A 25,871-nucleotide genomic window follows, 5' to 3' on the forward strand; every position below is an offset into this window, starting at 1 on the left:
AGAACAAGTCAACAACTTCAAATATCTTGGGCTCACTTTAGACAGTAAAGTCAGCGTTGATCAACACAACTGATATGCATAAATGATCCCAGCAGAGACTCCACGTCATCTGCAGGCTCAGAACACTTCCTTTGCTCCCCACCTCCTGTTATTATTTTACAAAAGCAATAACCCAACCCATTCTGCTGTACTGTTCCCCCTGTTTCTATACCATGCTGACCATTTCCAACAAAAACACACTTACCAGGATTAGTGTGATATGTGTATATGTGCTGGGATACAGGCGGGAATTGAATGTTGTGTGTTTATGAATGTTATGTGTTTATGTATCTGTATGTATACCTGTATATTGTGGTGTGGTTATCTGTTGATTGAGAAGTATAGAGAAGGCCAGAGGAGTTACATTGTGTCTTTGTAGATTTAGAGAAAGCATATGACAGGGTGCCGAGAGAGGAGGTGTGGTATTGTATGAGGAAGTCGGGAGTTGCAGAGAAGTATGTAGGAGTGGTGCAGGATATGTAAGAGGGAAGTGTGGCAGTGGTGAGGTGTGTGGTTGGAATGACAGATGGGTTCAAGGTGGAGGTGGGATTACATCAAGGATCAGCTCTGAGCCCTTTCTTGTTTGCAATGGTAATGGACAGGTTGATGGACGAGATCAGGCAGGAGTCTCCATGGACTATGATGTTTGCGGATGACATTGTGATCTGTAGCGAGAGTAGGGTGCAGGTGGAGGAGAGCCTGGAGAGGTGGAGGTATGCACTGGAGAGAAGAGGAATGAAAGTCAGTAGGAGCAAGATGGAATACTTATTTATGAATGAGAGGGAGGGCAGTGGAATGGTGAGGATGCAACGAATAGAGGTGACGAAGGTGTATGAGTTTAAATACTTGGCGTCAACTTTCCAAAGTAACGGGGAGTGCAGAAGAGAGGTGATGAAGAGAGTGCAGGCAGGGTGGAGTGGGTGGAGAAGAATATCAGGCATGATTTGCGACAGAAGGGTACCAGCAAGAGTTAAAGGGAAGGTTTACAAAATGGTTGTGAGACCAGCTATGTTATATGGTTTGGAGACAGTGGCACTGATGAAAAGACAGGAGGTGGAGCTGGAGGTGGCAGAGTTGAAGATGCTAAGATTTTCATTGCGAGTGACGAAGAAGGACAGGAATAGGAATCAGTATAGTAGAGGGACAGCTCAGGTTGGACGGTTTGGAGACAAAGCAAGAGAGGCAAGATTGAGATGACTTGGACATGGGTGGAGGAGAGATGCTGGGTATATTGGGAGAAGGATGCTGAATATGGAGCTGCCAGGGAAGAGAAGAGGAAGGTCAAAGAGGAGGTTTATGGATGTGGTGAGAGAGGACATGCAGGTGGCTGGTGGGACAGAGGAAGATGCAGAAGACGGGAAGAAATGGAAACGGATGATCCGCTGTGGCGACCCCTAACAGGAGCAGCCGATAGTAGTAGTAGTAGTAGTAGTAGCAGTAGTAGTAGTAGTAGCAGTAGTAGTAGTGGTGTGGTTATCTGTATGTTTCTGCGCATCTATCTACTGGCTGTAAAAACAAATTTCCTGCAGGACAATTAAGACTATATCTATAGCTATATCTAAATAACAATATTGAACTGATGAGCATTACACAGACTGTTATCACACATGCCATATCAAGTTCTTGATGCAATAATGCAAAGAGTGCAGTATCATATTAGGTCCCCAAATGACCACAGTGCTTTAAACACAACCAAACAGGGGTTTTATAATGGAGCAGAATTCCTGAATATCGGAGCACTGAAGGGACACATTTGCAAAATGTGTTTGTATAGCTCTGGTCACATTCAGATTAACAAGACTGCTCCTGCGTTAATTTTCCTGCACAGTTTCAGTAGATATCTCACTAAACTGGTCGCCCCCATCAGCAATAATTACTGGCAAACTTGTGCTAATTTGTGCTTCTTTTAGTGGATCTGGGCTTAGTGTTTTAAGGTGCTATACAGTAAGTACTATAACAAATTCAGGCAGAATTGTTTGAATTGAATAGAAGCCTTTTTATTGAGAATAACTGTAAATGAGGCTCAGTTTGGCTCTGAAAAAAGGTGGCTCCATTTTAGGAATCGAGGAGGGGAATTGTCACAGAGTTGAATCGATAAGAGAGAATTGTTAAGGAATCGACAATTTTTTTAATATATAAAAAACGAGAGATTACATCTTTAATATTAGATAACACCAACAAAGTCTATGTATATAAGAGGTAGTGTCACAAGTTTACAATGGCAAAGAAAGAAGATAGGAAATTGTCTTTACATTTTATTCGAGGTTGCACAGAACATATTTTGAGTCAGACATACATTTCTAACATTTAATACAGATGGTGTGACGTGAAATTAGAATGGACTCATAGCGGGAGAGTCATTGTTAGATGCCAAGTCTAAATTAATATCATCCATGGGAGTACAGCCAGCATTGTGTGTGTGTGTGTGTGTGTGTGTGTGTGTGTGTGTGGGAGGGTGTTGAAGGCAGTTCTATAACACAGTACCACAATAATGGATTTCATATCAGGACAAAAATTCACATTCTCGAAGAAAACAGCAAACAATACCTTCTCTATCTGCGAGATGTTTAGTAATTGCAGCATAAAAGGTAATTGCATCTGCCACAAGTCCCATGGGGCATGGTGCTTGGTCCCTCAGACTGGCACACATGACAGGTTTCATAGATTACCACTACAGCGTTATGATTCTGACTCACAGAGAGGCCCAACATGATTCAAAGTCGCCATGCTCTGATTAATCTCAGTATAATCCCTGACCATCCATTCAGCTTAAATTCTGGCTAGTGGGAGGATGGAGTTTGTGCATAAGTATCATTATACAGGATTTCTGTTTTCTCTGGTCAGAATCGTAAGTGTTTTTGTTCATAGGATTTTTAAGATTACACTCTCAAACTCACATATGCAAACCCTCGAGTGAAAGCCTTCAATCAATCAGTCAATCAAGTTGCATTTATATAGTGCTTTTCTAGCTGCAACTTGCTCTTGTGAAGCTATCCATGCAGGAAAGTACTCATAATTTCTTTGATGCCAGCTTGTGCTGCAACGGCACATTTGACTGTGGCAGTTCTGAGTCATCGCCCAACCTCGCTGACCAGTGAGAATGAAAGTTCCTCATGCACATACACCAATGCACAGAATGCTAATCATTGCATATACACTGGATTAGGCTGACAAATATATGTGCAAGTACGCCCATACACAGCTGTAGATAATTTTGCATCTAAAAACATGAACAAAAGCTTGCACGAGCACATGCAACCACATGTGTGTGTCCTTATATTTGGCAGGGATCACTGATAATTACTCTAGTCTTTTATCTCTCCTGACAGCCAAATTAGGCATTAGATAGACAGGAATGATGACACAGATGCTTGAGAGCACAGCGGCAGTCTGTACAGAATCCTCTCCCTCCCCTAAACTCAGTATCTCACATCTTCCACTAAACTCCATCGGCCTGCACCTGCCTCTCTCCTCTTTTCTCAGGCTTCACCTAAACCTCCATCATCTCTTTCCAGTCTGCACTACCGTTGCTGTTTCTAATTCCAACCTCCCCATTTCTCCTTCCACTTATCATTAAGGTGCTGTTGACTTTGCTGTCCAATTTTTTCCTCCGACAAGCATTCCTGTGCAGTATGTACCACCAAGTCAGGCAGGAGAGCATATGAATAATAGTCGAAGGTTTACATATGCTTTTACACCTCGGTCAGTGGGTCATGACTTCATCGTATTCCATTTCCTCCTCTTCTTCCATATTTTCCCAGTTTCATGTGAGATAGTGTATTAAATTTGTCAAAATTGATGTTGTTCAACTGGTACTTTGAAACAGTACTTTGAAACCAGCTAGTCATGTCAAACTCAAGAGGCCTTATCTACAGCACCAAACCACAAATAACAATGACACAAAACTTGGGCCGCGCAACTTTGCAATGATGACCATCCATGTCTGCCATATCTATATCAGCCATAACAACTTCTCAGATAGACAATTTTCTCTGTTACGCCGTTTCAGTTTCTCCAGTATTTCAAGATGCAAAGCATTTTTCCATAAGGTGTTTAATTCTTTAATCACTGGTTGCTGTGGTATCAATAATGCAAATCTTTTCAGGAATGTGATTTCTTTGGAAACCTAACTGACAACATGATGTGAATTCTGTGCTTTATCAATTCCACATTCAATTTTACGTCAGTGAGTTAACAGCATCTGTTCAGAGAATGACCCCTGACCCTGAACAAATGAAGCATAAATCATGGAGGTAGCTTTATTAGGTTGCTGGGGATGCACACCTATGGCTGCAAATCATGCAACACACTGGCATCCATTATGCATACAAAATGTTTTAGCCTGGTCAAAAGGAAAGACAGCAGAAGCGCACCACCTTTTTTTTAAGCTAATGAAGCTTTGACCTGTGTGTTCCCAGGCAGAGATGTTGTGTGTGCTTGTGTTTTGACTTAGCGTGATTGTTATTTATTGGGATTCCCTTTCTCTAAAAAAATGCATCTATGAATGTCTTCTCCATCGCTTGTAGTCTGCCAGAATGGCAACTCTGTTAATATCTATAATACAAGTTTGGAAGGAAAATATTAAAAGAAAAAAATACGGAAAAGAACTAATTAATGAAGGTGGATGAGGTAAGCCTTAACCTTGTCCTTACTGACAGGTTTCAGTACTTCCCTTTTGCCAAGTCCCAAGCAGGTCTTTTCTGCGGTGGGTGACGCCCAGAATATAAAATATACCAGTCCTGAATAAATCATAATCAGCATTGGCCTGAATACTGATGCTTAGATTGAGAGAGAATAAGAAAATGGGTAGATAGATGGATAGAGAGAGAGCAAGATAGATAGAGAGCGAGAGAGAGCAAGATAGAGATAGAGAGTGAGAGAGAGAGCAAGATAGATAGAGAGAAAGACAGAGAGTGAGAGAGGAGATGAATCACTTTGGTCTGGGGAAGATTGTTAACTCAACCAGAGTTTCACACTATGCTCAGCTTTATTTTTCCTATTAAGCAACCCCAAACCTCTGAAGGTCTTCTTTCTCCACGTTAAAATGTTTTTCTGTTCCATTTTACTTCATGTGGTAAATGCTTATTCATGGTGCATTCTCTCACATGAGGACATTCAGGGCATAGACAAACCAGAGTCTAATTGAGCATTGCTGTTAAACAGAACAGCATCCAACCACAGGGTGAGCTATGAATAGGATCAGGGCAGGCAGTGTCAGTCTGTCCATAACCTTTACAACAAAGTGGATGTCAGATTACTCCAACTTCTCAGCCCAATTCTCCACCCTTTGGCTGCTGCATGCAGACCATGTTGTGTTGCAAATGGTGTTGTCAGCAGTTCATTACAGAAGAGGCAAAAGTTGCTGCTCCTGCTTCCTCTCATATCTAATACTCCCCGGAGCTGATAGGCAAGATCTAGGGACATCTTAGCACTCTTTTTTTGAGGCTTGTCATATTTCTTATATTGATGCAGCCCTGTTAAAATATGTCCTGCCTCAGGCAGATAAGTACATGATACGCAATCCCTATCATGTAATGTGTTCTTTAGTCTAGGGACTAATACTCATCACTGTAATGGGCATGTGTATAAATCTACTGGATTTCTTTTCTTTTTTCCCCTCTGGACAATGAGAACTACTCATCAATCACTTATGGAAAAAGGTAATTGCTGGTGACAGCATGTGGCAAAAGTTGCTAAATATGTGGCAGATATTGTTTGAAAACCAGTCAAAGAATTGTCTGTCTGGATATTGTAGGACTGGAATAGCCCTCTCTGGCTGGCATCATAAATATAGGCAGGCTATACTGTTAGCAGTAGCTAGAGGGCAAACTATGAGCCATATCTGCTCAGCAAGCCAAAGTGAAGAACAAGACTGTATGCAGGGGGAAAAGGTACTTTGTAGAAGCATTGCGGTAAATGGTCTCTTTTGCAGTAAGTGAGAAACTGCAAAGACGGTAAATGAGGGGGAAAAAAGAATGCAAAGTAATAGGTACTCTATGGGGTGGAATAAATCAAGACAGGGGGATGGGTATAGCTCTGCTGCAGGTACTGAGCTGATGGACTAAGACCAGTAACTCTTCTGCTGCAGTGCAGAGAGCCGTACTAAGGCCAGACTGGAGTAGTGCGACACTGCAGTGAACAAAGTCAGCCGAAACTAGACAGCCTACTACATTTAGAAAAATGAATTATGTAGTATGTATGTATATATGTGAACAGGTTTAAAAAGACATTCAGTGCGTGTTCATTAAGTGTTCCTGAGAAGACCAAAGTGTCAGTTTCTCCTGTTCACCTACGTCCCTCAGGGTGACAGTCTTTTAAGAAAGACCTAGCAAGTGTAATAGCATTAACTTCTCTTCTCTAGTTTCATTCTGAATTAATTTTTTGATCCTGTCGGGACACTAAACCAATATCTGGTCATTAGATGACCAATAAACCAAAAGCGTTTTCTGGGTTGTCGAAAGACTCTTGAGGTGGGGTTCTGCTAGGGCGTGAATCCACCCAGTGAGAGGACTGAAGGAATGCTTTGAGATGTTACTTTGAGACAGATCTAATGGGATTTATCTGTTTAGCATGAGTCCTGCACCTCCTGCTCTCTGTACCCCGCGGTCTCGCTCCCGATCTCTCCACCACTCCCTACTTGCTCAAGGGAACTCTCTTAGCTTCCTGGATTTTCCTCTTACATCTCCTTTTATTTCTCTCTCTTTGCTCCACCTACCCCATCCCCCACCCCCCATCTGTTATCTTCCAGCTGGATCTGTTTCTCACTGCACTGCAGCACTCCTAATAGGAACCAAGGCCGAATGAGTCACTCACTTGCAATCTGCTGTCCTAAAGCCCTGCAGGTGCCAGGACCTCATTGCTTTCCACAGGAATGCACAGAATTACATGTGTATATGCAGACATGAAGCTTCAGAAAAATAAAGGTTGTAAATTGGCATAAATGTGCATATACACACATACACATAAAAATAATATAGCCCTGAATCTTTATTTATCCCCAAAAAGGCATATGCTAAACTTTTCTAGCTGGGTCTAGAATTAAACCAGTAAACAGACAGGCAGACAGACAGACATAGGTAGCTAGATAGATAGATAGATAGATATATACTCAAATTCATCAAGGCAAAACATTATAACTTGTTACAGCATTATAGCTTATTCACTGTATGCAAAATCGTCTGTTTATATACTACGCAAGTTATCTGGGCAGTCCATTCTTTGTAATGACAATAATGCTCAATTCTTCCTAGTGCCAATTAAGTATTCCATACAAATCTAAAAGTCTAGATTCACAGTCCACTCAGCTCCAGAGCTGAATGGGGATGGCAGCTTGTAGTGCTACTTGTGTTTAGTCCACACGTACACGGGTATTTTTGAAAGTGGGGTTTTTCCTCCTTTGTTCTTAAAAAAAATTATATATATATAATATTTGTGTGTATACCCTGTCCACACAAGCACTGTTTAAATGAAAATGCAAAAACACAATGGAAGTGTTGTCAAGGGCATGCCAAATCAACAAGTGGTGATATCACCCTAACTTTAAAGCCTTGTTGGCCAATCAGAAGCCTGAAGAAAAAAAAAGAAGACATTACCAGTAGGCTACCAACAATGGCACATAAAGGAAAGGGGGAATCAGATGTGTGGTCTGACAGCGAAGTGGAATTATTCCTCAATATTACACTTGAATATAAAATAATACAACTTGGTGTGTCATCAGGACAGAGGAAGAAAGACAAGGAGACTTGGTGGTGGAATGAAGACGCACAGCAAAGTTTACAGAGGAACAGGTTGGAAAAGAAGAAGTGGGATAGTCAGAGAGATGAAGAAAGTAGACAGGAGTACAAGGAGATGCAGCATAAAGCAAAGAGAGGTGGCAAAGACAAAGGAAAAGGTGTATGGTGAGTTGTATGAGAGGTTAGACACTAAGGAAGGAGGAAAGGACTTGGACCGATTGGCTAGACAGAGGGAGTGACCTGGGAAGAATGTGCAGCAAGTTAGGGCGATTAAGGATAGAGATGGAAATGTGCTGACAAGTGAGGAAAGTGTGCCGAGAAGGTGGGAGGAGTACTTTGAGGGGCTGATGAATGAAGAAAATGAGAGAGAGAGAAGTTTGGGTGATGTGGGGATAGTGAATCAGTAAGCGTGGTGGATTAGCAAGGAAGAAGTGAGGGCAACTATGAAGAGGATGAAGAGTGGAAAGGCAGTTGGTCCAGATCATATACCTGTGGAGGCATGGAGATGTTTAGGAGAGATGGCAGTGGAGTTTTTAACTAGATTGTTTAACCCAATCTTGGAAAGTGAGAGGATACCTGAGGAGTGGAGAAGAAGCATACTGGTACCGATTTTCAAGCATAAGGGCGATGTGCAGAACTGTAGCAACTACAGAGGTATAAAGTTGATCAGCCACAGCATGAAGATATGGGAAAGAGTAATAGAAGCTAGGTTAAGAGGAGAGGTGACGATTAGTGAGCAGCAGTATGGTTTCATGCCATGAAAGAGCACTACAGATGCGATGTTTGCTTTGAGAATGTTGATTGAGAAGTATAGAGAAGGCCAGAAGGCATTACATTGTGTGTCTTTGTGGATTTAGAGAAAGCATATGACAGGGTGCCGAGAGAGGAAGTGTGGTATTGTATGAGGAAGCCGGGAGTTGCAGAGAAGTATGTAGGAGTGGTGGAGGATATTTATGAGGACAGTGTGACAATGGTGAGGTGTGTGGTTGGAATGACAGATGGGTTCAAGGTGGAGGTCGGATTACATCAAGGATCGGCTCTGAGCCCTTTTTGTTTGCAATGGTGATGGACAGGTTGACGGACGAGATCAGGCAGGAGTCTCCGTGGACTATGATGTTTACGGATGACATTGTGATCTGTAGGGTGGAGAAGCTTGTCAGGAGTGATTTGCAACAGAAGGGTACCAGCAAGAGTTAAAGGGGAGGTTTACAAGATGGTTGTGAGACCAGCTATGTTATATGGTTTGGACACAGTGGCACTGACGAAAAGACAGAAGGCGGAGCTGGGGGGTGGCAGAGTTGAAGATGCCAAGATATTTCATTGGGAGTGACGAAGGAGGACAGGACTAGTATAGAAGGACAGCTCAGGTTGGACGGTTTGGAAACAAAGCAAGAGAGGCAAGATTGAGATGGACCGCACGTTGGCCAGGGTGGCCGATGGCTCAGGAACAGACTGCACGTCGGCGAAGATGGCCAACGGCTTGGAAACAGACTGACCATTCTGGAACAGGAAGGCGCTGGGCAGCCGAGACTCAGGGGCGCTGGGCCGCATTAGGATGACAGGTCGGCTGAGGTGGCTGGCGGAACAGGAACAAGTAGAAGGCGCCGGCCGGTGGTAGTCGGACAGGACATTGGCCGGCTGCCAGGAAACATGGGGCCGGCGGAAACTACGGGGACCCCCCGGCTAGGCGGGTTCCCCAGAGTTGGTTTAGAGCTGGGCCGGCTCGACACCAGACACAGGCTTGGACCAAGGCCTACGTCATCCCCAAAACACAGAACCATCCTCTGGGTCCACAGTTGGTCGGATCGTACCGTCACAGCGAGAGCAGGGAGTCACTCAAATGCAGACAGCAAGGACAGGCTGGGCTTGAACAAAGCTTTAATAAGGCAAATGAACTTACATTAAAGGAACAGACGTCAGGTACAGACAGCAGGAAAAACTCGGAACGTGGCATATCCGGCGACCAAGAGTCTTTGTGAGTGTCTCTGTGAATATCTCTGTGAGTATGCGAGACGGTCCGACAAGGAGCCTGAGAAACCACGGGGAGTATATATACCTGGGGTGATGGTGGTGGTGGGGGTGGGGGGTGGTGGCAATCAGGGAGATTGGGGGCAGGTGGGCAGGACAGGGCAGGAACTGTACCGCCAATCGGAGGAAGGGGCGGGAGATTGGGCACGGGTGCGCAGGACGGGGCAGGAACCGGACAGGCAATCGGAGAAAGGGGAGGGAGATTGGACGCAGGTGCGCAGGAACTGCACAGCCAATGGGAGAAGAGAACAGGTGCGTGAAGCCGGGCAATCAGGGTCACGCAAGCACACGGGCGCAGGTGAACTGAAACACCAAGCCAGGGATGGGGATGGGCAAGCCTCGATGACCCAGATCACACACCCATGACAGAAACGATGTGCTTTGTTGTTGCCCATTTTGTGCTGGATTTAAAAATATTGAAGTTTCATTGTCATCCGTCACATCAATAGAAAAAAAAACACTGCAAAATTAAAATGTATTTGAGAGCAACCAGTAGTAGTACGAGGACATCATTGATGCCACCAGTCTTCTTATTATGGGGCAGTGTTGAGTAATGGGTGATATATCGAAATATTATACCTTACAGGGCACCAGTGACAAATTCCATTTTCACATCATTAACAAGGTTGAAGGCTACAAACCAGATATCACTAGTGGATTTTGCCTCAAGAGAGCAATGTCCTCAAATGGGGTTTTCCCCCCAGTTTTGACATGTTATTAAGTGCATCTTCTATCATTTAAAAAAAGCATTTAAATTCTTTAAGATTGAGTGTGTATATTAATGTCAATGTTTGCCACTGTGATCCATATAATGTAGTATTTATCTATTCTTAAACTCCAACTTGGCATGAGAGGGGTTTTAATCCACAACACAAAAAATGTCAACACAATGAAGCATGCTCGTGTCACATATTCATAACCACTTACAAGATAATATGACAACCAAATTCATTCATCACACAGAGCAGTAATGTGGAAAGTACTGCACATTCACAAATAATGACTATGATGCATAACTTTAACCTCTGCGTTGACCTTTCATCCACTCGTTGGCATTACAATCCACCCGTAATGTCTCCTCCATCTTGAGGTAAGAGACTACAACAGCCTTAAAGCACTGTTATGACTGTGACTGTTCCCAGTTCTGTCACTCATCTTAACTTTTTATTTTTTATTTTTATTTTTTGGGATTTTTCCCCCATTTTCTCTCCAATTGTATTTGGCCAATTATCACAGTCTTCCAAGCCGTCCCGGTCACTGCTCCACCCCCTCTGCTGATCTGGGTAGGGCTGCAGACTACCACATGCCTCCTCCGATACATGTGGAGTCGCCAGCCACTTTTCACCTGACAGTGGAAGATTTTAACTATCATGGCAAGAGTGTTTATTGAAATACAAGTGTGCTTTATCTGCTGTAAAAGCAGTGTATCTCTCTCACTTAATCAATATTAATAAACATAACCCCAGATTTCTCTTTGACACTGTATCTAAACTTACTAAAAAGCAGCCGTTTATTAGCTGCTTGCCATCCATGGTCCATGAATTTCTAGACTTTTTCTGCAACAAGGTTGATGAGATCATAACAAAATTAGTTCTTCAACTCCAGCTACTCCTGCAGACCCTGTCTTACTAAATTCATATCTATACAATGAGTCACCGATAGTCCCTGTTATTACAGCTTTTGAGACTATCGCTCGTGATACTTTGACTAAGCTTGTGTCAGCTTCTAAACCATCTACTTGCCTACTTGCCCCCTTACCAGCAAAACTTTTTAAAGACCTCTGGCTTTTCTGGGACCTACAATACTAGACATTGCTAATTTATCACTTACTACTGGTACTGTTCTCAGAAGTTTTAAGACAGCTGTGATTAAACCTCTACTTCAAAAACCACACCTTGATCCAGGGTCTCTTAATAACTATCAACCAGTCTCTAATCTTCCATTCTTTTCTAAAGTACTAGAGAGAGTTGTGTATCAACAACTTTTGACCCATATAGAAGAGAACCATCTATAGGAACCTTTTCAATTGGCTTTCAGCTATGGAATCTGCTTCCACTCCTGTGCTTCTACTACTGGACCTCAGTGCAGCCTTTGACACCATTGATTACTGTATACTCTTAGACAGATTAAATTGTAATTTCAGTGTCTCTGTCTTAGCTCTCTCTTGGCTTAAGTCCTACTTATCTGGAAGAACACATTGTGTCTACTATAGTAATATTACATCAACATTCTCTGACGTTAAATATGGTGTACCTTAGGGCTCAGTTCTCAGCCCTCTACTTTTCTCTCTTTATAGGTCACCTCTTGGCCAAATTATATGCAGTTATAGAATAAATTTTCATTGCTATGTTGATGATACTCAGCCGTATGTGCCTATAAGGGCTGATGATCATACTCAAATGACAAATTTAGAGGCCTGCTTGGCTGCTGTGCAAAGTTGGATGTCACTAAACTTTCTGCTTTTAAATTCGGCTAAAACCGAGATGCTGGTCATTGGCCCTGCTAGACACAGACACCAATTTGATCAAGTAATGATAACAATCAACATCTCTGTGATTTTACAAAGTGTGGCAGCCAAAAATATTGGTGTTACATTTGAGCCCAGCCTTCCTTTTGATAAGTACATTAAAGAAATCACCAAGACTGCCTTTTTCACTTACGTAACATAGCTTAAATTCGGTCTTTTCTATCAATGGCTGACGCAGAGACTCTAATACATGCATTTATTTCAACCAGACTTGATTACTGTAATGTTCTGTTTTCAGGTCTGCCTCATTCTAGTACTAAAAGTCTTCAGATGGTTCAGCAGCTGGAATCCTAACTAAATCTAGGAAATTTTACCATATTACACCAATTCTTGCCTCCCTTCATTGGCTTCCTATCCATGTTAGATCAGAATACAAGGTGTTTCTGCTGACTTATACAATCCTAAATGGGCTTTCCCCATCTTACCTGTCTGAGCTCCTTAAACCATGCATTCCACCTCGAGCTCTTTGCTCTCAAAATACAGGGCTCCTGTGTTTACCCAAAGTTAAAAAGAAGTCGTCTGGTGGCAGGGCCTTTTCCTATCGGGCCCTGTTCTTGTGGAATAACTTGCCTGCTGCCATCACACAAGCAGAGTCTGCTAAGTCCTTTAAATCCAAACTTAAAACTCATCTTTTTGCCTTAGCCTACAATTAGTTGCCTTTGAGTTGAGTGCTTCACAACCTGTACTGCATGACTGGTCAGTTTCTGTCTCAATGAATTTACCAAGCACTGTTCCGCCAACGAGATTATAGTGTATAGATTATTGTCTATTGCAAACTGTTCTCTTCGCTCACGTATTTTATCTCTCTGAATGAAGTTTTCTCTTTTCTCTTTTGCTCTGTGTAAATGGTGTCATGCGAGTCTCCCCTGTGTGCACGTGCAGTCTGTCCTCCTCCCAGGTCTCCGTGGTGATGGTGGTCACCACCTGGAATGATGAGGCGCTTCAGGAAATATTTTTAAATGGCCTTAGTGAACTAGTGAAGGATTAGGAGTGAAAGAGTTAGCTGCTGGGGATGATTCTTCTGACCTTGATTTTTTTTATTTCCCTGGCCATCAGACTGGATAATCGCCTTCACGAGCAATGTAGGGAAGGGGTTAGCCATCAGCCACCCCAGGCCACATCTTGCTCCTTCCCTCCACCTCTTGCGAGGACCGGCCCAGACCCCTCCACTGGCTCTTGTGTTTTCCCAGCTTCAATGCCCCCACTTCTCAGGGAGAAGAACCCATGCAGTTGGGTCGAGCCCACCTCTTGCCTACTGAACATCGCCAGAGGATGGAGGCTGGAGAGTGCATCTACTCTGGTCAAGCTGGCCATATCCTTGCTGCTGGCCCCCGCTGGCTCGCCAGTTACAGTGGGGGCTCTGGTGAGCCGTACTACTTCTCCTTCAGTCCCCTGATCCACAATGCAGCCAGAGGCCATGCTGTGTTGGCACAAATTGTCCCTGCCACTGCTTGCCTTAGTGGACTCCAGAGCTGATGAGTTTCCTGGACATTAGTCTAGCCAAACAAGCTGATATTGTCAGTGAACCTTTAGTTTCTCCCCTTAATGCTAATGTTCTCAACGGCAAGCTGCTCACCCAGGTAACTCATCATACCAAACCCCTGCAGCTTATCGTGTCCAGTAACCATTGTGAGAACATCCAGGTTCAACTTATCCCTTCTCCTCAAGTCCTAGTGACAAGTTAGTCAGCTGGAGCTCCTTCTATCACTCCTCGTGCCTGCAGTTGTTCTCTCTGTCTATCATGACTTGGGCAAAGCTTTCAGTAAACAGCATGTTCTCTCTCCCCCTCCTCATCGCCCATATGACTGCGTCATCAACCTCCTCCTTGGAGCCCCTCTGCCCTCCAGTCACCTATATAACGTTCCCTGTCTGAGAGGGAGGCTATGGAAAAATACATTTATGACTCCCTGGTAGCTGGCTTAATCCACCCCTCTTCACCCGTAGGAGCCAGGTTCTTCTTCATAGCTAAGAAAGAAGTCATATCACCCTTGTATCAATTACCGCAGGCTCAATAACATTGCCATCAAAAATAAGTATCATCTGCCCCAGATCAGCTCAGATTTAGATCCCCTTCGTGGAGCCACGATATTCTCAAAACTGGATCTCAGGAATGCCTATCACCTGGTCAGAATCAGAGAAAGAGACAAATGGCTTTTAAGACACTACGAGGCCACATAGAGTACCTCATCATGCTGTTCGGTATGACCAACGCCCAAGCCATGTTCCAAGCCCTGGTCAATGACATCCTCCATGATTTCCTCAACCGGTCAGACTTCGTTTACCTTGACGACATACTGATCTTCTCCCGAACCACCAAGGAACATATTCAACATGTGTGACAAGTCCTCCAGTGCCTACTGGACAACAAACGTTTCACCAGGGTGGAAAAATGTGAGTTCCACGCCATCTCGGCCCTCTTCCTGAGTTACATCAGTGAGAATGGGAAAGTGGAACAGATGGATAAGATCCGGGTGGTGGCAGAGTGCCCCAAACCCACCTCGGTGAAACAGCTCCAGCAGTTCTTTGGCATCGCCAACTTCTACTGCAGTTCATCAGAGACTACAGCTGAGTGGCCACATCCCTCAACCCAACTTACCTCACCCAGTTCTCCCTACTCTTGGACCCCAGAGGCTGATGCAGGCTTTTCAGAACTGAAGGAACAGTTCACATCCGCACCCGTCCTCTTCCACCCCGTTATGACAGTTGTGGAGGTTGATGCCTCCAACTCCGGTGTAGGGGCAGTTCTTTCCCAGCGTTTGGCTACCAACACGAAGCTCCATCCTTGTGCCTTCTTTTTCCCGCCATCTGACCCCTGCTGAGTGAAATTATGACGTTGGAAATCGGGAGCTGATGGCTATAAAACTCACCCTGGAGGAATGGAGTCACTGACGTGAGGGAGCCAAACACCCATTCATTGTACCGACAGACAAAAAGAACCTCGCCTACATTCAGACAGCGAAATGCGTCAATTCATGCCCGGCTCGGTGGGCATTGTTTTGCCAAACATATAATCTATGGTTTTACCACCAATCACTGCTTTAAAAGAAACTTCGGCTTCAGACTCGATGGCCGGTGTCACAGCATCCAATGGAGTCTAATGATTTCGGGGGCTTCAGTTTCACTACCTGACATTCATCGAGAAAAAGAAACATTTCATCGGGAAAAATGGAGAAGACTGAGGATCCCAAAAGTCCCTCTCTCTCTCTGGTAACCTCAATTTCCCTCCCTCTTCTTTGGAATACTTTTTATGGAACGTATTTATGTCTTCTTGCTGACCGAACACTTTTCACATCACCCAGAGGAAATGTGTTCTCTGCAGACAAATTTCATTGCTTCAGACATCTTAATGATGTTCAGATCCAAAGAAACAACTGGCCACGATATCAATACGTGGCCGGTTAAGGAAGGATTAAATAAACCAAGGCAGGATCTTGAAGCATTAAGTGGATGCACTCTCAAGTGAACACTATAAGAAGCAACTCTAAAGGCATATGTAAATCATCATGGGACATATCTATGCTTCAAGTGGAATACAATGGTAATGGCATCGCTACCACCTCTCCTTTCAACTCACCAGCACGTTTGCATGTGTCTTCATGAATATGGGTACATACATACATGCCTACATACACTATGTCGCTCTCAGTGGGAACAGGGCTTGCATAAATGAAGTCTTGCTTTCACATGACTCATTGGACTCATAATAGGTGTTGCTGAAGGTAAAGATGGCCGATGAAGAGCACATAGTCTTTACTGTCCACAATATGAGACCAAGGCATAGGCTTGTTTGAAGATAAGGAAAGAAGAGGTGGGTTTCAGGCTATGATTCTCTCCTTATCAGAAAACTGGTAATTAAAAAAAAGACCATGTTATCATATATGGGATGAGGTTTATGCAGAACAATACAACTTAATTACTCAGGCCAAAGAGTGAGACAAGGTAATAGATTGCCTGTTAGAAAAAAAAATCATCTGGTGGACCTACTGGGTTTAACCTTCACGCCAAATGCCTCCCCTTTTGGTATAATAGCCATTATTAGTGCGCTTCACCGAGCTTCAGTGCCCTTGAGTGAGGGGGAAAGGTGTTATTATGTGTTTGTGTGCACGTGTGTGCGTGTATCAAAGAATTATGTGAGTGAGTACTAAATGACTCAGTGATGATGTATGTATATGTGAGAAGGTGATACGGAGGCTGTGATTGTGCATCCTTGTGAGAGTTTGCAAAGTTGTTTGTTGAGATTCATAAAATCCTAGTGATGCCATGCCATTCTTCTTTCTATGGACCATCTTGCCCTGCAGAGGAATGCTCTGTAATGCCGAAAGAAAGAGTTGAAAGTCCTTCACACAACAAAACAGAAAATATCTATCCCCAAACATCTACCCTAGTGCATTGGGGTAAATGTGGAATTTTAAGACATGATATATGACAATATATACAAAACCACTCTGCTGTTAGCATGGCTCCATTTATTCAAAACTGGAAAGGAATTTGATAAAGTGGTCCTGGGGTACAGACAAGAGAAGGGAGGACTTCAGAGATGGTTTGCTCTGAGTCTGGTGCTCATGGAATGACAAGGGAACAAAATACAAAGATCTATAATTGTGTGTGTGTGTGTGTGTGTGTGTGTGTGTGTGTGTGTGTGTGTGTGTGTGTGTATATATATATATATATATATATATATATATATATATATATATATATATATATATATATATACGAATATCCTCAGAGAGGAAATTCTGGTTACACTTTATTTTAGGGGGTCGGAAATTACCTGGTAATTTCCTAGCAATGAGGTGGTAATTATCATGTAATTTCTTAGAAATAAAGTTGAAATTACCTTGTAATTTGTGTTACGGTTAGGTTAGGTTAGGTTAGGGTTAGGGTTAGCTGTAAAGTTACCTGTAAAAACTACCACCTTATTACTAGGAAATAACAAGGTAATTTCAACCTTATTTCTAAGAAATCACGTGATAATTACCACCTTATTACTAGGAAATTACTAGGTAATTTCCGACCCCCTAAAATAAAGTGTTAGTGAAGTTCTTTTTCATCATTGGTGCAAGTCCCACCGTAACACGTACAAACTGACAGACACAGCAAGTCAGACATTACACTGTACTAAAGCAGTATATATGAACTAACAGTGATATGACACAGTAAATCAGACGTTACACAATACACATAAGACAAAGACATGGTGACAGAGACATAAGAATGTACATGGATAGGAGAGGGGACAAAGATTTAATCAAATTGGGCGGTGCTGCACATGGGAATCTTTTATCTAAGACTAAGCGAGGAGGAGGGTGAAGTGCTGATGAAGTGGCTGCTCTGGGTCATGTCCAAATATATGTACTTTTATGTGTAAAAGTTGTGTAAAACCTTTAGATTTAAATGCACGGGTACACATATATGACTGCATGTTCATACATAAACACGTGTGCATGTATGACCACAAACATAATAGACAAACAAACGGGTGCATCTGAGAATGTGAAGACAGCTCAGGTCTCAGATGACAGACTCGTCCTCTCAGGTAAGGGACACTACTGGGGACATCGCTTACTGCAGAATTTAAACACCCTGGTAGCTGACATAGCGCCCTCTTTGGACCATTGGTTCACACTACAGTCTTGTGTAAAACCACGTTTATTTTATGTTAATTGCGTTCATGCCCTTATTTAGACACACGTTGGGATCTATATATGGGGATCTATGTATTTTACAGACCTTTATGAGTTAGCCCTGGTGTTCAAGAATCTATGTGTAGAAACTCTGGTGATGGCTTCATTCTTCTGTGTCCGTCTCTCACATGTCTTGACAGTTTAAATAAAGTTACAATACAATAATACACTGCATTGCATCATCATCAGCATGTTGGACCACAAATCAGTAATAATGCAGATTAAAAGATACCAGTTTTGATGTCTGCGTAGAAGCAGATCTTCACGTTAGTGACAAAATTGCCATATTATTGGTGACCTTACCGGTGTGTGCTCTTAAAGATGATGGATGATAAAAAACATGCCTAGGTGACTAATAATAATAATAATAATAATAATCTTGGCGCTTTGGCGACCAAGGCTTGAGAGACAAGCAGTCACAGAGAAATATAAAAAAATAGGGGGAAAAGAAATACACTCATGTGTCAGAGATAAGCTGCAGCAGCGTGACTCAGAGAGATTGTGAACCTCCTGTTGTGTGGAGTTGGGGGTTAAAACATGTGTCACTCAACCCAAAATAGACCACCACCAAGTCCTCTACCCATCCTTAATCAACAACATGCCACAATTATGTGTTAGTGAATGACTAATAAGTGCACAGACTTTAACCATGACCATTCCAGTAGCATTCTGGGTGACAGTGGCTCAGGAGGTAGAACGGGTCGTCTGGTAACTGGAGGGTTGCCAGTTCGATCCTCAGCTCCTCCTTGCAAAAATATCGGGATGTCCTTGAGCAAGACACCTAACCCCTAATGACACCCGGTGAGCTGGTTGTTACCTTGCATGGCTGAAACCGCCGTCGGTGTGTGAGTGTATGTGTGCAAGACATGTCGATGGAACTGACTGTGTGCCGGACCTCTACAACGTGTTCCCACCTTAGCTCGTGCATAATCTCATATCATTTCATGACACCTGAGGTGACGTATGATGACTGAAATGAAAGCAATCAATGCAACGTAAACTCTCACTGTATGCATACTAGCAAGGGGATTTTAGACTGTAGCCTTTAGAGGGCGAGGAGGTCATAATAGTGCCCTGATGGATTTCCACCAAGGGGCTTACAACAGTGACAGAACATTAGGGCCGATATGTGCAATGGGGTTCCCACTGTAGCTGCAAAAGAAGCTTATTAAATCGTGCTTCCTGTAAGAACTGCACTACTCTCATCAGCGCACGGGCCACGAGTTGTCTAGTTTCCGGTGGCGGGTGCGGAATGTCATCTGAAGGGTAGGGGAACTGAATCCATCACCAACACCACACTTTCATACCATCTGTCTTTCTAGGGCTGACACTGAACATTGTGATGATATTGCAACGATCTATGACTAATTTGCAACGATTTGCCATTGGTTAAAAAAAATCAGCTGGCATTACGGAAAAAAAAGCAATGAATGAACGTGAGTACCTGTTTACACGGATAAAAACATATTCAATGGCGCATTACTGCACCACGCAGGTCGGCATCAAACGACGTGAATCCAGGATCGTGCGTATGAAGGAACAACACACTCACAGATGACAAGATTTCACACAACGTTCCCCGAAATAGCGGTGCTTGTAAGGTCAATAATTTGCACCATCGCCGTCAGGCTCCTAACCCAGCGATGCAAACTGAGGTTGATTTGCTCCTATCAGGCGCAGTTACTGCAATGCCGCTCAAACGCTCTCCAATTACACGATTTAATTATTTATTTATTTTAGCACGGAGAGCCCGTCGTGCCGTAAACAACCAAAAAACCCGAAGCGTTTTCTTACCTGGGTGGCTTTGTGGAATTGTTTCTTGAGCCCCGCTACAGACATGGCTTCTACACGGTGTTTCTAGCTGGGGTGGGAGGGGGGGAACAAAACCCACGGAACGGTGTTGATGTTTTGGGGGGAATTCGGTCCTGCTTGTGTGTGATGTGATAGTGCAGCCAACGCGAACCCCCTACGCTACCTATGTTGTTGGTATAACTAAAAAAAAGATGTCCTTTGAGCCGGGGCTGAGTAAAGCCGTGACGCGGGCTCGCCAATGTCAACCCCGCGTGTCTAAACGCCGGTGACGTAGCGCCGCGGTGGCCAATCGCGCCGAGGCAGCCGCCTTCCTGCCGCGCTGTGACCGACTTTAATGGCCGGCGCGGTAAGACGTGCCAGAGAAGTCGCTCGTAATCACGCCATTTTAATTGAAGAGACTGCGGGTGACAGGTTACGAAGGCCGCTAAATCGGGACGCGGCGGGACAGGACAGGGTACGGCCAAGTACCGAGAAAGCTCTCACGCCGCAGGATATTACGTCACGATTATCCCCCCAATCTGACTTTAACACCGAGACGTGTCGTGTCGTGTCCCACGTAACGGGATGTATTTTATCGTAAACTACGAGGGCTGGATTCGTTAGGTAGGATGGGGGGAGTCGTGCACTCAGGGCCACGTCATATACCCGTATGCGTGTGTACTGTCGTTTCAGCACCACGGAGAGTGCCCGTCAGTGGCGCTCCAGCTTTCCCGCCACGGTGTTTCAGCAAACAGGAAGCTGTAGATGATTTCTCCAAAATATCCCTTAAAAAGAAAACAAGCAAAACAACAAACATGTTTTCTGCGGATTTTTTGCCTCATACGAATCTGGGGATGGGGTGTCTTACGATGCACAGACTGTCATGTGATCTGTAAAGCCCCCTGGGACTCTCTCTCTCTCTCTCTCTCTCTCTCTCTCTCTCTCTCTCTCTCTCTCTCTCTCTCTCTCTCTCTCTCTATACACACACACACACACACACACAATTTATGGTTCCACATATAAATTTGATTGACTCTGACCGAGACCCAAACACGGTAAAATCACAATAGAGCACGGGTTTTATTAGCCTTTATCTTACATCCAAAAATCGTGGCTATTTGCCTCTGTTGTGGTTTGTAATCAACACAGATGTTAGCCGCCGCACTCCAACGTTTCATTACCATGTTTAGGGAGTAGTAATGCCGGACCGAGGCTACCTAATCCGGCCATCCCGTCATCCAAGACCCAGTCGGTCTCTACCACTAAGCGATCCGCAGCCATTAAAAATTAAATCTCGAAGGAGACACCTGCACACGGCTTTGCGGTTCAGCCTCTTGACAGATGGTTAGTGGGTAGCGGTATTACGGTATTACAGTGGGAGACACGTGCCATATGGCAGCTATCACGACAATAAGGACTGCGGCACAGAGTAACACCTATGTGGGCTTGTAAGACCAGATAAAATGTGGTGGTGGCGGCTTTGGCACACAGTGTGCCATCCGTATATGTTGAAAATCTACTACTACTACTTTCGGCTGCTCCCGTTAGGGGTCGCCACAGCGGATCATCCGTTTCCATTTCTTCCTGTCTTCTGCGTCTTCCTCTGTCACACCAGCCACCTGCATGTCTTCCCTCACCACATCCATAAACCTCCTCTTTGGCCTTCCTCTTCTCCTCTTCCCTGGCAGCTCCATATTCAGCATCCTTCTCCCAATATACTCAGCATCTCTCCTCCACACATGTCCAAGCCATCTCAATCTTGCCTCTCTTGCTTTGTCTCCAAACCGTCCAACCTGAGCGGTCCCTCTAATATAATCGTTCCTAATCCTGTCCTTCTTCGTTACTCCCAGTGAAAATCTTAGCATCTTCAACTCTGCCACCTCCAGCTCCGCCTCCTGTCTTTTCGTCAGTGCCAATGTCTCCAAACCATATAACATAGCTGGTCTCACAACCATCTTGTAAACTTTCCCTTTAACTCTTGCTGGTACCCTTCTGTCGCAAATCACTCCTGACACTCTTCTCCACCCACTCCAACCTGTCTGCACTCTCTTTTTCACCTCTCTACTGCACTCCCCGTTACTTTGGACAGTTGACCCCAAGTATTTAAACTCAGATGTCTTTGTCACCTCCACTCCTTGCATCCTGACCATTCCACTGTCCTCTCTCTCATTCACGCATAGGTATTCCGTCTTGCTCCTACTGACTTTCATTCCTCTTCTCTCCAGTGCATACCTCCACCTCTCCAGGCTCTCCTCAACCTGCACCCTACTCTCGCTACAGATCACAATGTCATCCGCGAACATCATCGTCCATGGAGACTCCTGCCTGATCTTGTCCGTCAACCTGTCCATCACCATTGCAAACAAGAAAGGGCTAAGAGCCGATCCTTGATGTAATCCCACCTCCACCTTGAACCCATCCGTCATTCCAACCGCACACCTCACCATTGTCACACTTCCCTCATACGTGTCCTGCACCACTCCTACATACTTCTCTGCAACTCCTGACTTCCTCATACAATACCACACCTCCTCTCTCGGTACTCTGTCATAAGCTTTCTCTAAATCTACAAAGACACAGTGCAACTCTTTCTGGCCTTCTCTATACTTCTCAATCAACATTCTCAAAGCAAACATCGCATCTGTGGTGCTCTTTCGTGGCATGAAACCATACTGCTGCTCGCTGATCGTCACCTCTCCTCTTAACCTAGCTTCTATTACTCTTTCCCAAATCTTCATGCTGTGGCTGATCAACTTTATACCTCTGTAGTTGTTACAGTTCTGCACATCGCCCTTGTTCTTGAAAATCGGTACCAGTATGCTTCTTCTCCACTCCTCAGGCATCCTCTCACTTTCCAGGATTGTGTTAAACAATCTAGTTAGAAACTCCACTGCCATCTCTCCTAAACATCTCCATGCCTCCACAGGTATGTCATCAGGACCAACTGCCTTTCCATTCTTCATCCTCTTCATAGCTGCCCTCACTTCCTCCTTGCTAATCCGCTGAACTTCCTGATTCACTATCCCTACATCATCCAACCTTCTCTCTCTCTCATTTTCTTCATTCATCAGCCCCTCAAAGTACTCCTTCCACCTTCTTAGCACACTCTCCTCGCTTGTCAGCACATTTCCATCTCTATCCTTGATCGCCCTAACTTGCTGCACATCCTTTGCAGCTTGGTCCCTCTGTCTAGCCAATCGGTACAAGTCCTTTTCTCCTTCCTTAGTGTCTAATCTGTCATACAACTCACCATACGCCTTTTCCTTTGCCTTTGCCACCTCTCTCTTTGCTTTACGCTGCATCTCCTTGTACTCCTGTCTACTTTCTTCATCTCTCTGACTATCCCACTTCTTCTTTGCCAACCTTTTCCTCTGTATAATTTGCTGTACTTCCTCATTCCACCACCAAGTCTCCTTGTCTTCCTTCCTCTGTCCTGATGACACACCAAGTACCTTCCTAGCTGTCTCCCTCACTATTTCTGCAGTGGTTTTCCAGCCATCTGGCAACTCTTCACTACCACCCAGTGCCTGTCTTAACTCCTGCCTGAACTCCACACAACAGTCTTCCTTCTTCAACTTCCACCATTTGATCTTCGGCTGTGTCTTCACTCGCTTCCTCTTCTTGGTCTCCAAAGTCATCCTACAGACCACCATCCGATGCTGCCTGGCTACGCTCTCCCCTGTCACCACCTTGCAGTCTCCAATCCCTTTTAGATGGTGCCTTCTACATAAGATATAGTCCACCTGTGTGCACTTTCCTCCACTCTTGTACGTCACCCTGTGTTCCTCCCTCTTCTTGAAATATGTATTCACCACAGCCATTTCCATCCTTTTCGCAAAATCGACCACCATCTGTCCTTCCACATTTCTCTTCTTGACTCCATACTTTCCCATCACCTCCTCATCACCTCTGTTCCCTTCACCAACATGTCCATTGAAGTCCGCTCCAATCACCACTCTCTCCTCCTTGGGTACCCTCTCCACCATGTCGTCCAACTCATTCCAGAATTCTTCTTTTTCATCCATCTCACACCCAACTTGCGGGACATATGCGCTGATAACATTCAGCAATAAACCTTCAATTTCCAGCTTCATACTCATCACTCTGTCTGACACTCTCTTCACCTCCAGCACGCTCTTGACATACTCTTCCTTCAGAATTACCCCTACCCCATTTCTCCTCCCATTCACACCATGGTAGAAGAGTTTGAAGCCACCTCCGATACTCCTGGCCTTACTCCCCTTCCACCTGGTCTCTTGCACACACAGTATGCCTACCTTTCTTCTTTCCATCATGTCAGCCAGCTCTCTACCTTTACCAGTCATAGTGCCAACATTCAAAGTTCCAACTCTCACCTCCACATGCCTACCCTTCCTCCTCTCTAGCTGCCTCTGGACATGCTTTCCTCCTCTCCTTCTCCTTCGCCCAACAGTAGCATAGTTTCCACCGACACCCTGCTGGTTAACAGTACCGGTGGCGGTCGTTGGTAACCCGGGCCTCGACCGATCCGGTATGTAAGTCTTATTTATGATCCGCATATTTCATTTGGCAAAGATTTTACGCCGGATGCCCTTCCTGACGCAACCCTTCCCATTTGTCCGGGCTTGGGACCGGCACTAAGGATGCACTGGCTTGTGCATCCTCAGTGGCTGGGTTCCGTATATGTTGAAAATGAACAAGCTAAATGTTAGAATGAACACTATGGTGGTGGTGGTGGTAGTGGTGGGGGGGTTGTGGTGGGGGAGGGGGTTACATCCATGGGTTGCCCACGCAAAAAAAGTGGCGTTTACCCTCAGCTGATTTGTAAGGAGACCTCGCTCGCGCTGCTGTGCAAATACAGATCGGAGTCGCTTTTACAGTCGCGATGCTTTACGGTTGTTACCAATACTGCTGCAAATCACATCCTTATATGCAGGCAGTTCGCCATGAAAGAAAAAAGAAAAGCATTTCTTGTCAATGGAAATACATGTTTAACGTTGTCGTCATATTATTGCATGTGAAGCACAGTAGCTGTATTAAAGACCATTATTTACCCTGCTCCTTTAACAACAGTCCCAAACCACATTGTTTGTTTTTATAACCCTGCTATTCACCAGGTGATCAGAGGAACAATGGTTTTGTGATACAGTCATCTAGGGCTGTGGTTGGGAAGGTGCGCATACATGTACGAATGACTCATCCCCAGGCTACACTACGGGTTACTGAATGCAAAAGCAGATTATTACTCGGTATAAAGGGGTGGCGTGACTAAAACCAGCCTGACTACATCAAGTATACCACATTATTACCACGTGTAAACGTTTGGTCTTTCAGCAATGATGAGTTTATATGCAATGGGAGTAGCTAAGATATATAGCTTTATGTGTGTGTGTGTGTATATATATATATATATACTGGAGTCACACAACCATTGCACACATACTACTTAGATGCAGCGAATTCTGAAAAGCTTGCATGCCACTTAAATATCATCTTAAGCTGTAAAATCATCATGGTGAAAATAGTGACAAGTCTTTCAGGCTTAAGAGGAGTGTAGGTTGATAATGACGCAGCATGTTTATCTCCAACTGGTTATATTGGGTGCATTTTCTTTAGTAGGCTATATAAGCGATATGTTCTTTGTTGTGGTTGCTGATGGTTTCCCCCCAGTGATTTCCATTTGTTATATTCCGATTAATTTTGTCGTCTTTGCTGCAGCAATGACCAATTTCCCCCCATTTCTCATTACATTTTTATTTGACAAAGGCGAAATACTGACGAGAGAATAAGAAAAACATTGTCAATGTCGCCATCTCGTGGACAAATATACAACGTGCATTTTAAAAGAGCCGGAAGTAAGCCGAGTCGCTCGAGAGAGAGAGAGAGAGATATCTCCCGTTTGAAATGTCCTTTTTTTTACATCACTCTGTCAAATTAATTTTAAATACAGCAAAGCTGACACTGTAAAATTATTATTCATCGTTTCAAACAAAAAAATTCCCCATGGCGATCAAGAAGCATTTTGAATGGGTCTTAATCACGGTGGACGTCTATGAGGGTTGGAAGTAACAAAGATTACTTGAAAAT

The 25,871-nt window shown here is 44.2% G+C and overlaps 1 protein-coding gene across 1 annotated transcript in view; it reads right to left on the reverse strand.

Annotated features, from left to right (window-relative positions):
• The window catches only part of sh3gl2a (SH3 domain containing GRB2 like 2a, endophilin A1), a 45,866-nt gene extending 25,957 nt beyond the window's left edge, over positions 1-19,909 (reverse strand). The window contains exon 1 of the mRNA XM_056280294.1: positions 19,809-19,909. Coding sequence (XP_056136269.1) covers positions 19,809-19,853 — 45 coding nt within the window. The 5' untranslated portion in view covers positions 19,854-19,909. The remainder of the gene's footprint in view (positions 1-19,808) is intronic.
• Between the last annotated feature and the right edge of the window lie 5,962 nt (positions 19,910-25,871).

The sequence above is a fragment of the Lampris incognitus genome, chromosome 5, assembly GCF_029633865.1.
Source record: "Lampris incognitus isolate fLamInc1 chromosome 5, fLamInc1.hap2, whole genome shotgun sequence".
Classification (NCBI taxonomy): Eukaryota; Metazoa; Chordata; class Actinopteri; order Lampriformes; family Lampridae; genus Lampris; species Lampris incognitus.